Genomic DNA, 16596 nt, shown 5'->3' with positions numbered 1-16596 from the left:
TGACCAGGAGCCTAGCTATGAAGGCAGAGTTGCTTCCAGCAGCTCCGCAGAAGTAAGGATGGCATTGTATGGTATTATCACCCTTACTTCTGCGCTGCTGCTGGCAGGGCAATGCCTTCATAGCTGGGCATCCAGCCAACAGCTGCTGATATCCGGCCACTCACTGCTGAAGGCAGCGTAGAAGTAAGGGTGGCAATATCACGACCCCCTGCAACTCTCTTTTGGGTCAGGACTCCAATTGGAGAAATGCTGGTCTCCTCCCTGAAATCTGTATAGTATAGGGGAAAAGCACACAAAAGATCAGATTTCACTGGGGGAGACCAGATTTCAGTCTGTGATGCGTTTCTCATGGCTGTGAATTTGGGAGAGCCCTACTCATTGAACATGCTATCTGCAATCGCTGTCTCAAGCTCCTCTTCTCCAATTCCATCCTAGATCCTTGCCAGTCTGGCTTCTACCCCTTGACCTTTTGCTCTCGCCTCTTCCTAGCCAAATCTCAGAACCATACTCCATCCTCATCCTCCTTGACCTGTCAGACATCTTTAACAGTTTACCATGATCATCATCTTGAAACCTTGTTCTCCCTTGGCTTCCATGACTCTGTCCTCTCCTGGTTTTCTCCTACCTCTCTAATAATTCTTTTAGTGTGCTCTTTGGAGGATCCTCCTCATCAGCCCTCCAACTGTCTGTGGGGGTTCCACATGGCTCTGTCTTTGGTTCCCTTCTCTTCTCTATCTATACCTTATCTCTCAGTAATCTCATCCACACACACAAGTTCAGTACCATCTCTGTGTGGATGATTCACAGATCCTCCTCTCTACTCCAGACCTGTCCCTTTTGTCCAAACTAACATCTCAGTCAGTCTCTTTGACGTCTCCTCGTGGAGGTGTAGCCCAAGCTCAACATGGCTAAAACAGAGCTCTTAATCTTCACCTGCAAGCCCTTCCTCCGACTCCTTTCTCAATCACTGTGGACAACATCACCATCCCACCTGTCACTTGGGCCTAGGCATCATCTTCAACTGGGACCTCTCTCTAGATCCTCACATGAATGCTACATCTAAGTCTTTCAGATTCTTTCTACATAACATCTCTAAAATATGGCCTTTCCTATCCTTCTACACAGCTAACACTCTCGGCCTGGCTCTCATGATCTTGAGTCTCATCATTTACTCCATTGTTATATTTTCTGGCCTTGACAAACACAATCTTGTCTCACTGATATCTATTCAGAATGCTGCTGCAAAGATCATTTTCCTAGCCTGTTGCTTTGACCATGTCACCCCTCTCTTTGCATCCCTCTATTGTCTTCTCCTTCTCTATCAAATCAAAATTAGCTAATTTGTCTTCACTTCCGAGGCCGTTCATGACCTATCCCTGCCCTTTCTATCATTTTTCATTCAGTATCAAAAGATTGACTCCTTGCCCCGACTGGCCCAAGATGCCAGCCTCCACTGCCCACCTGTTACATTTTCAAAACAAGCACCCACATGCTTTCTCCCATGCTGCCACTCATGCTTGGGAGAATCTCCCCACAAACATCCACAAAACTAAATCCCCCTTCAAACTCTTTTGCCAGGAAGCCTGCAAAAAATTTGACAACAACTAGGTTGCTGGCATCCTGAAACAAGAGCCTATCATGTTGACCAATATTGTCTCAGTGTATCCTTATACTGTATCCGTCTGTTGTCTCTTGTCCTTAGATTGTAAGCTCTTTGGGGCAGGGACTGTTTTTTGTACAGCATCTTGCACAATGAGGTACTGGTCAATGACTGGGACTCCTAGGCACTACTATAATATAAACAACAACAACAATTGTAGCACTAAAATCACACAAAAAAACAAAACCAAAACAAGAGCCTGTCCCTCTTTGGTTTCCAAACAAAGATTTTTTACTAAAATTATGTATATGGATTACCCATACTTCACAGTTACAAACTGACTGTGTAGACACACATGAAATTATTATGTTCGCATGCCATCAAGGATGGTGAAGAAACCATTCATCTGTATGCAACAGTTTGCCTGTAGGCCAACAAAACGAGGAGTGGTTTAACAAAGCATACAACATCAGATGATTCTCAGCTGAGGGAAACACTGAATTAAGCAACAGGCATAATTTAGCCATTACTACATTTTCAAAAGATTCAAAAAAGTTTGAAATAGTTCTAAGGAAGTTTTACTAAAAACAAAAAACAAAACAAAACCATCTCTTTCGAGGCAGAGCTCAATTGTGAAAACAATGTTGCTTACCTCCTGTTTCTGTATTATAATAGTAGGTCTGACCATCTTCACTGATTCCTTCCACCCATACTCCTGTCTAATGAAAACACACAGAAAGTAAATTAGTGGAATAAATTTTAATGACTAACCAAATAATTGCTGACAAACTATAAAGATATTCAGCCCTCCAGTACTTTCCAGTGATGGTAATTCTGATGTTTTTAGGGCCTGCTCCAACTCATATTAAAGTTTTTGGAAAAATTCCCCATTGACTCTGCTGAGAGTTAGATAGGGACCTTATAACTTAAAGTAATACATGTGCAAACATGCACACAGACACTCTCTATATTTCACACATATATACAAATAGTTAGTTATTAAAAATAGGATGCCCAATAGCAATCACTGTAGTTAAGGTTGCCAAACAGTTGAAATTACAACTTAACCCATTATTATTTTCACATGCTTGTGGCAGGGCCGCCCAGAAGATTCCGGGGGCCAGGGGTCTTTGGCGGCGGGGGGTCCTTCCACTCCAGGACCTGTCGCTGAAGTGCCCCGAAGAACTGCGGCGGGGGCCCCCCGCCGCCGAATTACGGCCAAAGCGGGGGCCCTCCGCCACCGAAGTGTAGCCGGGTCTTCGGCGGTAATTTGGCGTCGGGGTGCTCCCGCCGCGGGTCTTCGGGGCACTTCGGCAGCGGGTCCCGGAACGGAAGGGCCCCCCGCCGCCGAATTACCGCCGAAGACCTGGCTGCACTTTGGTGGTGGGTCCCGCTTCGGCGGTAATTTGGCGGCAGGGGGTCCTTCTGCCACGGAGCGGAAGGACCCCCTGCCGGCGAAGACCGGGAGCAGAAGAATCTCCTGGGGCCCGGGCCCCGCGACAGTTTTCCGGGGCCCCCGGAGCACTGCCGAAGAAAATGGTGCCCCCCCAAATGCCAGTGCCCTAGGCGACCGCCTAGGTCACCTAAATGGTTGCACCAGCCCTGATTGTGAAATGTATGTACGAATATTATGTAAGGAGTTATACATACAGACTTCATACAAACAAAATACTTCTGTAACTAACACACACAAAATATGTTTTTGAAGATTGTAGCAAGGCATTATTCACCAGTGGAGGTGACAAACAGGTTGTCCGACAGCCAGGAGGTAAGATATGTATATCTCCCTGATGGGATGTAAATTAAGTATTGCACACTAACACAATGGATGTCCACTTACATACAAAGTTAAATGTTATCAAAGAGATGTGAAGTCAACAGGGAAGCAGCACACAGGAAAAACAACCACATGTACCACCATGAACTTTGGAAGTATATGTAGAAGGCAAAGAAGACACCCCCTCATCCTCCCCATCGGAAGTTAACGGACAGCACATTTGCATTCAAGAAAACAAGATCACAACCAGCCTTTGTGGAAAACACTGCAGACTGGGTGAGACAAAACTTTTTTAGATAGGAGGTTAACCTGAAGAAGGAAGACAAGCTCTGTGTAGCTTGAAAGCTTGTCTCTCTCTCTCTCTCTCTCTCATCACCAGAAGTTGGTCCAATAAAAGATATTACCTCACCCACCTTGTCTCTCTCTACATCTATCAGCATTTATATAGCTCTTACCACTGTAAGTAGCTACTTACTGTAGTAGCTAAACTTCAGTACACAGCACTGGTTTATTATTCCACCCTGTAAGTTTGTGTGAGGTCTAAGAAGAAAGTTAACTTTCTGAAGTTTAGCTACTATAGTTTTGAGAGAGATATAAATGCTGATGGACATACAGAGAGACAAGGTGGGTAAAGTAATATCTTTTATTGGACCAACTTCTGTTGGTGAAAGAGAGACAAGCTTTCGAGCTACACAAAGCTCTTCTTTCTCCTTCTTTCTTCAGGAAGTTAACTTTCTGCTGGCTGTAAAGCAAGGAGAATCTCTGAACCTAACTAGTAATCCAGCATACATACAACATGGGGAAGGCACCATTGCTTTTAGCATTTCCTACTTCGTTTGCTTATGTTTGCAATCTTAACACACATTATTTATTATTAGTTTTTCCATTTAATTTCCTCAGTGTAGTTTAAACAAGAAAATAACAATTCTGCAGCATTTTGCACAACTCCATAAACTGCAACACTACATCAGATATGCTGAAACCTTAACTCTAAAATCAGGGAGCTGAATTAAAAACACAGCTGTGCAACTATATAGCTGCAAGAAACACATATATGCAGCACCGTGGAGTTCCACAAATACTGCACTACATAGTTGCATAGGATTTACTGCAATTAATGTTTCAAAAAACCAATAGATGTTATTTAATCTGCATAAAAGAAACAAGCAAAATTTTAAATTGCTCCTGGGTGGAATTGCTCAGGCAAACTTAATTCTGGCATTTCTTAACTTTTGAATGCTTGACTTTGCAACATTAACATTCTTTTAACATAGTTTTTGGGTGCGTGTACACGTACACGTTCTCTCTCTCTCTCTCTCTAAAAATAATGTTTCCTAAAGGAGAACTAGCCACATGTAAAAAGTTTAAAACATTAGTCATTTCCAAGCAAAATAATCTTATGAATTATTTTAAAATGTGAATATATAAATTTTTTCCTGTGTTGACTGATTTGCAACAGGCAGAACAGGATTTGCTTGATTTTTTCCAGAAAGATTCAGCTTCTTTGGCTGAAACACAGCATCAAAAGTTTGACTTCAAAAGAATAATTTTTAATTTTTAAAAAGTTCTCCGCAACTGAAGACAGGAGTTGGTAATGAAAGCTGAGTTTTAACCTTAACTGTAGGTTTCACAGCTTTATGTATTCAAGCTACAATATATTTTTCTAAGATCCACAAAATGTAGGTTGTTTGAATTCAATATTGTGAATAATACATGCATGAGAGATAAGTCTCAATTAGGGAGCAAAAAGTTTTGTAAAGAAAGCCATAAGAACAAAGAAGTAGTACAAATAACATTTAATTACCATTTGTGAGTTTCGAGAGTTGTCTTGAAATCCTTCAGGTTTCTCCCACTGTGATTCTTTAAACAGAAACATATTTCATTTATCATTTATAAAACCATTTCAATTTTTACTATCAACCATTATGACAAATAGTTGACTAGAACATATTGCAGTTGTGTATGCTCATCCAAGCATGACTAATATATGTATTACACATTTAAAAAGAAATCACACTGGGTCAGATTGTGATCCCCTTACTCCACTGAAGTAACTGAGACTAAAGGTGGAGTAAGGATAGCAGAATCTGGCCTACTATAACTTGTAAATTTCTATTGCATTATAGTTGATATATAGTTATAGTACATTTAAAATATCTTCTTATAGGACAATCAGCCAGGAGAGACTGAGAAACATAAGACTTTCACAGTCTGGAAGTTAAGAAGGACTGAGAATTACACCAATGTCAGTGGCTAAGAGAAACCGTGTGTAATATACCCATCTAATCATAATATAGGACCCCTTCAGTGCTCCACAGCAAACACATTCATTAAGGCCCTATCAACACACTGTGTTCCTGACCCCAAATAAGGTGATCAGTTTAATCCTATGCAGGTAATATCACCCAGTAATCATAATCTAATCTCATTATCTCATTTACCCTGAGATACTATTGGTACTCAAATAATTACCCATTTTATACTTGAGTCCTGATAAAGTGGATTCTGATTGCCCTTTTTTGGGTGGGGGGTGGAGAGGGGATTGCCCTTCTGTATATTTAAATATAATCTTTGTAGGGTGTCAGAACTTCAAGGAATGTCCATGAGTTCTCCTGTTATTTACTGATTAATAAAAGATCAACAGGGCCCATCTTAAGCTCTGGGCACTCTCACATAATTATAAAAGTCACAAATTTATAATATATAATTGTCCACATACTAATAATCAACTTATCAACACAGACAGTGGAAGGCTAGCAAAGCGTATGGCGCCCTGCTTTGTTCAGAGGGAATAAACTAGATCAGTATTTGTTCCTTGCCATTATTTACCTCCGGTTACAGTATTGTAGTAATACATGTAACCCTCAGGGGAAAGTCCTTGCACCCATTCCTTTGTTTCATCTGATGGTGCTTCTGAGGTGACTTTTCTCTTTTTTTTCTTTTCCTTCTTTTCTTTCTTTTCCTCCGGTTTACTTTGTGTTGAACTGGGACCTATAGAATCTTAAAGAAAATAACACCCATATTTTTCAGAGTTATAATCAGAATTTACTTATTGGGCATTCCTCATACAGGCAACAGCAAATATCAACTTAGTCCAAAGTAGTTTCTTCTTTCATGATATACTATATATCAAAAGCTTTTCTAGTATAACACTATACTATTATGAATCAGCCCAAGAATCACCAGGAGAAACAAGCTGAAAAATTTAAATTCAAGGATTACCTCAGAGCTATTGAGCATGGAGTCAACAGAAACTAGAAACCAGGAGAGTTATGGAGGAGACAGTCACCATGGAGGGTTCAAACTAACAGGACTAATTTAAAAAATGGTGGTTTACCCTCATGGTAACAGAACAAAAGCACCTGCTCAACTTTAAAATGGGAGGAGATTAAAAGAAGAAAAAAGGACTCAGTTAAGGGATGGATGCAAGCTCAACTATTAGCTATGCACTTGTTTCCATTGGGAAAAATGGGACCCATAATTAATGACTGATGCAGCTCCACCAGTAACTGTAATAATAGAAACTGTATAGTAGATAGTGCTTAGGCACTTTTTCTACCACCTGAAGTGTCCTGAGGGTTAGAAGACATGACGGTAAAAACCCTGCTTACACAATTTAACAGCTTTCACTATTGCTAACACTGTGGCAAATTATCTGTCCCATTTTTGCCAATGTAAACACAATTCTGCAATTTCTGCAAAACTAATACAAAAGAAAGTCCTGTTCAATATTATCTCTATTGCTGCCTTTAAGCCTTTCCTGGCAGCTACAGGAACTACCTGACTTAACTCCAAGCCTTTTCAGATCCTCTTGATATGCTTTCAGTGCAGCTTCCTCCATTGCTGCAAATTCCTTTGACATTTTTTCTTCTTCTTTTGCCTTTTCCATACTTTTCTTTTTAATCTACAATTTAAAAAAGGGAGGGTGGGAGGAGAGAAGAAATAGACGAAAGTCATAAATAAAAGAGATAAAAAGTTAAATGTTTAGAGAAAAAAGGAAAAATTCAATTTACCTCACTAATTTTCTTTGCCACATTTTCCTTATGGTTCTTCCCCCTTTCATGAAATTCAATGCTCTTAAAGAGAAAAAAAGTAAATTAAAATACAATGACAAAATAATTTGCAGAAAATGATTTTCCTTTGGTAAACTACAAATATATACCTAGACAAGAAGAAAAACTTAGTTAAGCTGGAGTTAAGACTGAATGTACCTAACAATAACGTAGATAAAAATTGTTATGAAAAAATCCAACTGCTAGAAACTTAGGAAATACAAAGTAAAGTTTAAACATAAAAGGAACCCAGCAGTAGAAAGAATGGAAATGAAGTTATATTCTGAAAAATGGCATGGTGAAGTTTTATATTGACTGGGTCTCAGTGACATCAGATGGTTTGTATGGGATTTTAATTTAAAAAATATATATATTAAACAAATTAAAGAGCAGGGACCCCTGTGTGGTTTGGGAGTTTTGCATGGTCCATGGTTCTCTAGCTCCCTTCTATGCCCCCAGGATTCAGATCTCAATTTCCACTCCCCTTTACCTTCCAAGTCTATAGGACTTACCATAGACCTTAGTGGATCAGTAGGAACTTATGGGCCTCATGAAGACATATTAAGATCCACCGAGCTCTTGAGGACTTTAAAAACTCTTCAGTTAAGCAAATCTGAGACTGGGAGCAGAAATCAAGGTATGTAACTTAGGAGATCGGGCGGACTGCGAGTAGGATGTGGATAATTTAGGAAGACAATTGGAGAGCCTCTAAACCAAAAAGGCTGCCAGATAGAGTAGGGGAAACAGAAGCCTGAAGAGCTTAGGAGTCCTGCAGAAGCACTGAGGGAGGTGTGGTAGGAAAGCCGTGGGGAGTTTAAGAGCTCTTGGGTTGTAGGAATCACCTCCTAATCCAGGTGCTAGTGTACTTGCGGACAAACAAGACTCAAAAGGTACTTCTGGAGGCCTGGCGTACCAACGTGGTAAATGGTGCATGCTCAAAGTGATAATTTGGTCTTAAGTGCTTAGAGCACAAACTTTAGAAGGTCTGCAGGAGGGAGGCAACACTACTGTGCTCTTGTGGATTCTGTTGACATTCTAAGGTCCACAACGGGTCCTGTAGACTTTAGAAGATCTGCACAGAGGCAAAGCTTCAAGACAATGATGCGTATTTACCTGGGTGGTTTTTACTGCACCAGGAAAAACTAGTTAGTCCCAGTTCAAGACATTTTCTGTTTTAAAAACTGTTTCATTGATGCACACTACATCACACTTCATTTTAGTTACATATTCTAAGTATCAAATTCAATAAAGAAGTAGATTTGGATATTAATTTAGGGTTGTACAAATAAAAAGTAAAACTGCAGTAAGGGTAATACTAATATATGTAATAAAATACTGAACTTTGGAATGTCTGTATACATTTTGGTTCAGTATTTTCTCTAGGAAATTATACATGTTATGACTCATATTTCAGTTTTCAGTATTTTTATATATATATATTTGCCTCTGTGCAGATCTTCTAAAGTCTAAAGTCTATACTGGAAAACTATTATCATATTGGTAAATATTTTTCAGTCATTTTCATTAGTATATTCTATGAATAATTTTATTTTTCCCAGTTAAACTGGGTTTACACTGGTATTTACCAGTGCCCTGTCCAGGCTAGTTTTTCACAGGAAATGGCCAACCTTGCTTCAAGGTGGAGCAAAATTCAAATTATGGAGCCTGAGAAAATGGAACTTGATTCTTCAGACCTTTTACACATGAATAAGGAATGCAGGATCAAGCCCTAGGTCTCCAGTTTTGGATTGAGGTTCACAGAAGTACAGGAGATTCTTAATGCAGGATCCAGGTCTTAATTTGCAAGTCTTTTTTTCCCTAGTTTTATAGCTAACATGGCTTACAAAGGCATATTTAAAACAAACAAACACTAGGCAAACATTAGTTTACATGTCAGTAAACAATACTAAAAAAATATTTTAAAAGCATATAATTCAAATTCTAGTACTAGTAATATTACACTAACTAGACCAACATACAGGCTTGTTGTCTGCTATCCAGCACTTGCAGTAACCACAGAATTTCTTTGGCTGTGATTTCCAGTAATCAGCCCTAAATATAAACAAACAAATAAATTAGAAAAAAATTTAGGTAGATTTATGCATAATCAGAAACAAAATAACCAAAGTAAAAAGTTCTGAAACAGAGAGCATCAGAAACCAAGTCCAGCCTTGCCATGGTGCTTGGTTGTGCTGTAAAGGATTTCTTCTGCACAAGTTTTTGTGGACAGTTTAGAGTGGCTATTCTAGGCCAAAAACAATATTTATTAATGACTTTGACTGTTTCACAAAATAGATCAGAAGTTCTCAACTTAGGGATTGTGCCCAAGCTGTTACCTGTGGCTTTGCAAAAATTTCTACAGACCCAAAGACTTCACTTACAACAAAAATTATGTTTTTGGTGCTTCTGTAGTCAGATAACCTTCCAAATATTAACAGCTGCAGTAGTTAGACTTATTGAATATATAACACTGGGGAATACACAATTCATGATATCTGGAATAAAAATGTACATCTGGATATTTTTTAAACTATCAACATAACGTAAATACGTACTTCAGCTATATAGCACAATGAATTTAAATAAAAAATGTAGTGCTATACTATTTTGGGGAGAGGGAAAGATATATTTTTGGACAACTCAAAACTGTGCAAAGGATTCTGGAATAGATATGGAACAGATTCTAGGTTATGTCCCAAAATGTATTAGGCCAAAGACTGGAAAATTTGAAATAGGCAATTAGAGAGCAGGTCCACAGCACCTCTTGAACCTTCTCTCTTGGTTGAAAAGTTGTTCCTAAACCATCTCTAATTCTTTTAACAAATGGAAAGTGAATCCCCACGATAATCCCTGGTTAACTTTTGAGAGGCAGAGGAACAGTTTCACTTTTAAGGCTGTATTCTTCAAAGCAAATGAGTATTAATAGCACTGTTAAAGGACTACACATTCATAAAACTTCAAGTAGTATATCATGTGGGACTCTATCTGCTAAAAAAGAAAATACAGAAAAATCAAAAAAAGTGCTAAAGTCACCAAAAGTCAAGAAATGAAAGAGGATAGGTTCCTAAACTATTAACTTTGCTACATTACCCATATGTATATTCTATTCTTGTTTTCCTTAATAAATGCGTCATTTAGTAGGTTACTCCATTCTGCCATTACATCCCGTAGGAGTCAATGGGGCTCTGCACAGGCACTGGAGCCTGTGCTAGCAAATTTAAGGGTGGGACTGTGGCCTACAGCGGAAATCTTGGCTTCACTGAAGTCAAACAGAAAATTCCTATTGTCCTCAATGGAGCCAAGATTTCATCCCATGTTGTTAAATGTATAACAAACATAAAGGATGTGGATGTGCAATACTGCAGACTTTAATACTATTGTATTTCATGTGTGATTTTAACTGTGAAAACTATGGCTCCAACCCTCCGAAGACTTATACACATGCTCAATTTTATACACTGAGTAGTCCCACTATGAGACTATTAAAAGGGGTAGAGTCCCTGGTCACCAAGCTAATTTCACGTTGCTTAAAGGAAACTGAGACTGTCACCAGAGACAATCCCCCATGTAAGGAGAATCTCCACCATCTCAGTGGAACACTAGAACCCTTCCCCCCATTTGGAATACAGACGCTCCCCGACTTATGCAAGTGTTCCGTTCCAGAACGCCTTGCGTAAGTAGAATTTTGCATAAGTCAGGGATGTATACCCAACAATTACGCAAAAAAAAACCCCAAAACGACAACAAAAAAACCACTTACGGAACTTTTTCCATAAGTGCGGGTTTGCGTAAGTCAGGTTTGTGTAACCCAGGGAGCGTCTGTAACAGCAAGAAGGGGTGTGTCAAAGTCCTGCAAGGGACAGGCCAGGGATGGTGAAGTGAGGCTCCACTATGTCCAATATTCCACTGGCAAAAGGTTGCTTAAGTCTGGTCTACTGTGATTTTTTTTAATCGATATACTAAACCAGGGATTGACAACCTCTGGCACGCGGCTCGCCAGGGGCCGGGCCAGTTTGTTTATCTGCTGCGTCGGCAGGTTCGGCCAATCGCGGCTCCCACTGGTTGCAGTTCGCCGTCCCAGGCCAATGGGGGCTGTGAGAAGCGGCACGAGCCAAGGGATGTGCTGGCCGTGGCTTCCCGCAGCCCCTATTGGCCCCAGTGGGAGCTGCGATCGGCTGAACCTGCCAACGCGGCAGGTAAACAAACTAGCTTGGCCCGCCAGGGTGCTTATCCTGGCGAGCCGTGTGCCAGAGGTTGCCGACCCCTGTACTACACTGATACATGCACTAGTATGGATGCAGTTATATTGGTGAAGAGCACCTTTATACAGATATAACTGTATCCACAGTAGTGGGATCATGCCACTGTAACTATACTGGTATAGTTAAAGCAGTACAACTTTCTAGTGTATACTAGGCCTAAGGCACCAGAATCAGGGAACTATGAGCAGCTCCCTCAGAAACATGCCTCCGCACTGTACCTGTGCTATGCTTGCTACAAGCCCATAGTGCATAAAGTTAAGCACATGCTTAGCTGTTTGTGGGACTGGGGCATAAATTTGTTAAGCACTGTGCATATTTACCAAGTGTTAAGTTGTTTACATGAAGGCAAGTTTATTCTCTTTTTAAAACATGTTACATTAAAAAATTATCATATATCAAAGATAACTGGATATATGTTAAAATAATACTTGAAACAGAAATGGTCAATACAGTAAAGAAAGATGTAAATCAGGCATCTGTTCAGTGATAAGCTCTCACAGTTCTTTGATATAACAGATGGACTAGCATGACAAACATGTGCAGAGGTAGCTGTCTCACTGCCTAACAAAAGTACGCATTGCTAAACTGCTGATAACATACTGAGTTTTCCAGGTCCCAAATCCTTTTAACCAGGGGTTCTCACCAAAAAAAACAAAACACGTTGGTGGCCTCAGAGTGTGGCCACCAACTCTTGCTGGTGGCTGCTCTGACAATTTTTCCTAAAATACTTAATTAACTTCAGGAAAATCAAATAAATATGTACATATCCATGTCCAAAGCATTGTAATTTATTTATGTAGGGTTTTTTGCAGACTCAATAATAAAAATAACATACAGTTGTTTCTATTCCTTACTGGATCTAAACAGAATAAAAACACAAATAAGGTGCTTTGCACATTGTCATGTTCTTGTCTTTTTTCTTATTGTTTCTTTTGCCTTTTGGGGGGGGGGGGGAGGTTGCTTTTCTTTTTTTAAGACTTGCTAACTAGTAAGTCTGCTGTGGAAACTGATAATAACAAACATACAAATATAACTTTTCACAGCACACTTACTCAGTCCCAGCAAGCCCAGGGACAAATTAAGCCCTGGATGGGGAAGTGGTTATGGAGGCACTAGGGTGATGGGGTTGGGGAGGCAGCACGGGCCAGGGGTAATTAGGGATGGGGAGCTCAAGGCCAGAGCCCAAAGCCCTTTGCCCAGGGGATGGGGCCTGGAGATGGAGCCCACAGCCCCATGGGTGGAGCCTGCCACCCACCACTCCAGGGCTGAAGCCCAACCCCACCACACCAGGGAAGGTGGGGAACACACACCGGCTGAATGCTCCTCCAGCTTTTCTGTCTCCAGAGACAGCCAGGACCCAACCACTGCTGGCAGCCCCAGGGGAATGGCCGCTGCTTTGCCCCTTCCCCCGCATCACCACCCAGGAGGCTGTGGCCGCAAGAAAAGCCCCTTGTGACCACATGCGGCCACAATGCCCGCATTTGAGAAACATTGCTTTAAACAATACAACAGAGTGGGATATGTCTGCACCAAATTGTATACTCCATTTTGTCACGTAACTTCCATTTTGTATTATAACCTTCATTCTTTGCTATGTGCTGAACAGGTTTGATCTTGCACAAGGCAAGTCTATTATGATGAATTCCTGACAGCCACCCTGCACAGGAAAGGTGTTTGATGCCTTGTTGAAGAACTGACTGAGAAGCCAACACAGAGCTACCTAGGGTCATGAACTGTCTCCCAATCGTCCAGCCCCAAGGACAATATTTTTTGTACATGGCTTGTACATCTGCAGTTTCTCAGTCTGGGCACATGACACAAGAGACTGTATTTGGGGGGTGGATTTCTCAGAGGTGCAGTCAGCCCCTTGGAAGCAGGATGTGCAGGACAGAAAAGGCAGGAGGTGGGTCTCTGCCCAGCCTGAAACACTGAGAAACCTCAGACTCACAGAAGGGATAAGAGTGAGACCAAACCAGTGGAGGGTTTGTCTCAGAACTTTTGTTATTTTACAGAGGTCTGTAACGCTCTGTGTCTTTTAAGATTAAAGTGACTGTGGTTAAGAAATTCCTTTGCTAAGCCTGTGTTCCTTATTTTCCTGTCACGTTCCCTCCGAAGGGGTGGAACTAGAAGCCCGAGTGACCCCAGCCAAGATGGAACTCTGTGTAAGTGACCGGGTAGAGGCAAGGGAGGTAAGAGGCACTATTTTCAGGGTTTTTGGTGGTTGCATTGTAGATAAGATAGTTTGTGATCATGTAATTAAAAGCTGTATCATAATGCACACATAAAATGGCGAGTTAAAGCTGCACAAGCAATCTTTATTCCAGCATTTCCTAACTTTTCAGCACTTGACTTTGCAATCTGAATGTTCTTTTATCATTTTGCGGGGGATATAATTATTTATACAGTGTCAAATTACTGCTTTGCAATCCTGTTTAAAGACAAGTTTCTTGCCCCAAATGCCTGTATAGTCTAAGGCTCCAATTCTTCAAAGATGTTTATCTTTAAGCATGTGAGTAGTTCCACTGAACTGAATAGTTATTCTGGAATAGCTCCCCATGTGGATACTCTATTCCAGAAAAAAGTCATTTTAATTGCATAATAATCAGTGTGCTTCCAAAGTGATGGCCAATCTCCCTGGAGGGGCACATCTAGGACAGGCCATCCCATTCCTGCAGGAAAGAGCCCTGGTGGAGTGTGACATGTCTGTGCCCAGCAGTGGCATTGATGGAGGCTCTCATGGGGTACAGCAGAGTGTAGGACTGGAGACAGGGCAGGGGGCACAGGGCTCCAGGCCTAGAGTTTGGCACAGTGGATGTAGGGAGCCATGGGCTAGGGTGAGGGCAGCAAGTGAAGTAGAGGCTTGCAATCCAGCCAAGACTCAATGGGACCACCCAACTACAACGTTCGGGTTGTGTCAGATATAAAAACAACTTGATGGGCTCAGATTTGGACAGGATTGGATTGGGCTTTAAAATTAGGCTTGAACAGACCTCTAGAAGCCAGTAGGGAAAGAGTTCTCCTGGTACTGTGAACAGGGGTCCAGGTCAATGGCCACAACTGCCCACCCCAGGGAAGGCTTTCACAGCATCTTCACCCAATAACTGCTCCTCAAAATGGCAGAGGAAGCATAGTCTTGGGACCTGCAGGCAAGGACCTGGGGCAAAAATCAAGCTCTGAGTCAATGGGAACATTTACATTGACTTCCAGGGGTCAGGATTTCACCTATTGTGTACTAGTCTCACCTTGAAATCTTTCTCTCATTTCAATGCTAATAGATATAGGTATCCTGAATTTTCAGCTGAGGTGACAATACAGGTTTACCTGCTGAGGATGCTAAAACTAGGAAGCACCAATCGAGCGTGCCTAATTTCTTTAACAGAAATAATTCTAAATTCAGTGTTATTTAACTAAAGATTACCTAGCCTTTTTCCTGGGAAAAGACATGAACATTGTATCACTGTTATCAAAAACCTGCAGACAGTCCTGCAACTGGATGCCTCTTGATTTAAAAGAGAGGGGGCTGATGGTAGAGCCTTTTCCATAAACAACAGGTCAGGAACAAGCTCTCAAGTTTCCAATCCTGTTCAAAATGCCCCTGGATCTGTTGGTCTTCAGGCATGCTGCAAGATGCATCAATTTATGTGGGCTGTGGCAGAGGGTGGGATTTGATGAAGGTTATAAAGGGGAGTTTTGTGTTTTGCTGCAGGCTGATTGTCAGTGGATAAGATGCTATTTAATTTTATTTCTTAGCTGTAATTTGTTTCCATTCAACATTCCCCTCCTCCCCCTTTTTATTACTGTATAATTCCAAAGAAATAAAATAACACAGGCACCTATCATAGAATATCAGTTGGAAGGGACCTCGGGAGGTCATCTAGTCCAATCCCCTGCTCAAAGGGGAACTAATCCCCAGACTGATTTTTACCCCAGATCCCTAAATGGCCCCCTCAAGGACTGAACTCACAACCCTGGGTTTAGCAAGCCAATGCTCAAACCACTGAGCTATCCCTCCTCCCCCTAAAGGTCACTGAGTCCAGCCCCCTGCCTTTACTAGCAGGACCAAGTACTGATTTTGCCCCAGATCCCTAAGTGGCCCCCTCAAGGACTGAACTCACAGCCCTAGGTTTAGCAGGCCAATGCTCAAACCAGTGAGCTATCCCCCCCTTGGATCCTGCAAGACAATTTCCATAGGAGGATGTATGTGCCCATACAATGGGTCTGGGCTGGTGCAGGGTCTATCTGTGTGGATTAGGGCCTTGGATTGTCAATTATTTAAAAAGTCAGCTTTTCTATTATATAAAGCAATATAAACGTCTACAGCAGTACATAAGAGTAAAGTCACAACTGGATCAGTGGAGTCATATCCTTGCACACACATGGAGCTCCACTGAAGTCACTAAGTCTCTGTGGTGCCACAGGGATTCCACTGTGTAGACTGAGCTACAGGATCTGGCCTGCTTCTCAAAACAAACTAAAAACAAAAACAGTGCACACTGGTTGGGGAACTGTGCAATAACAATGCTAGCAATAATTACAGTTAGGGCTGGTCTACACTAAAGCTGTAAAGTTGACCTAAATTATGCTACTTCAGTTACACTAAGTTATGTAATGGAAGTCAACATAACTTAGGTCGACTTACAGCGGTGTCTACACTGTGCTGTGTCGACGGGAGGTGCTCTCCTGCATATTTACCTTAAGCTTCTCAGGGAGCTGGAGTAGAAATTCGATGGGAGAATCCTCTGACATCGACTTAGTAGGTCTTCACCAGAGCAGCTAAATCAACACCGCTGCATCGACTGCAGCAGTGCCAATTTAGTCGTAAGTATAGACATGCCCTTAATCACAGCTGTAGCTAGCACAGTTGATACTAATGTGGACAGGGCCCAGGTTACACCATCTAATACT

The 16596-nt window shown here is 41.3% G+C and overlaps 1 protein-coding gene across 1 annotated transcript in view; it reads right to left on the bottom strand.

Moving 5' to 3' along the window:
• Positions 1-16596, bottom strand: part of WBP4 (WW domain binding protein 4) — a 35060-nt gene that overhangs the window by 15775 nt on the left and 2689 nt on the right. Inside the window, exons 2-7 of the mRNA XM_045012566.1 lie at positions 9409-9481; positions 7391-7453; positions 7158-7281; positions 6207-6377; positions 5182-5237; positions 2253-2319 (exon numbers count right to left, since the gene is read on the bottom strand). Coding sequence (XP_044868501.1) covers positions 2253-2319; positions 5182-5237; positions 6207-6377; positions 7158-7281; positions 7391-7453; positions 9409-9481 — 554 coding nt within the window. The remainder of the gene's footprint in view (positions 1-2252; positions 2320-5181; positions 5238-6206; positions 6378-7157; positions 7282-7390; positions 7454-9408; positions 9482-16596) is intronic.

This window comes from Mauremys mutica, chromosome 1, assembly GCF_020497125.1.
Source record: "Mauremys mutica isolate MM-2020 ecotype Southern chromosome 1, ASM2049712v1, whole genome shotgun sequence".
Taxonomy (NCBI): Eukaryota; Metazoa; Chordata; order Testudines; family Geoemydidae; genus Mauremys; species Mauremys mutica.
This window is presented reverse-complemented; position numbering and strand designations above follow the sequence as displayed.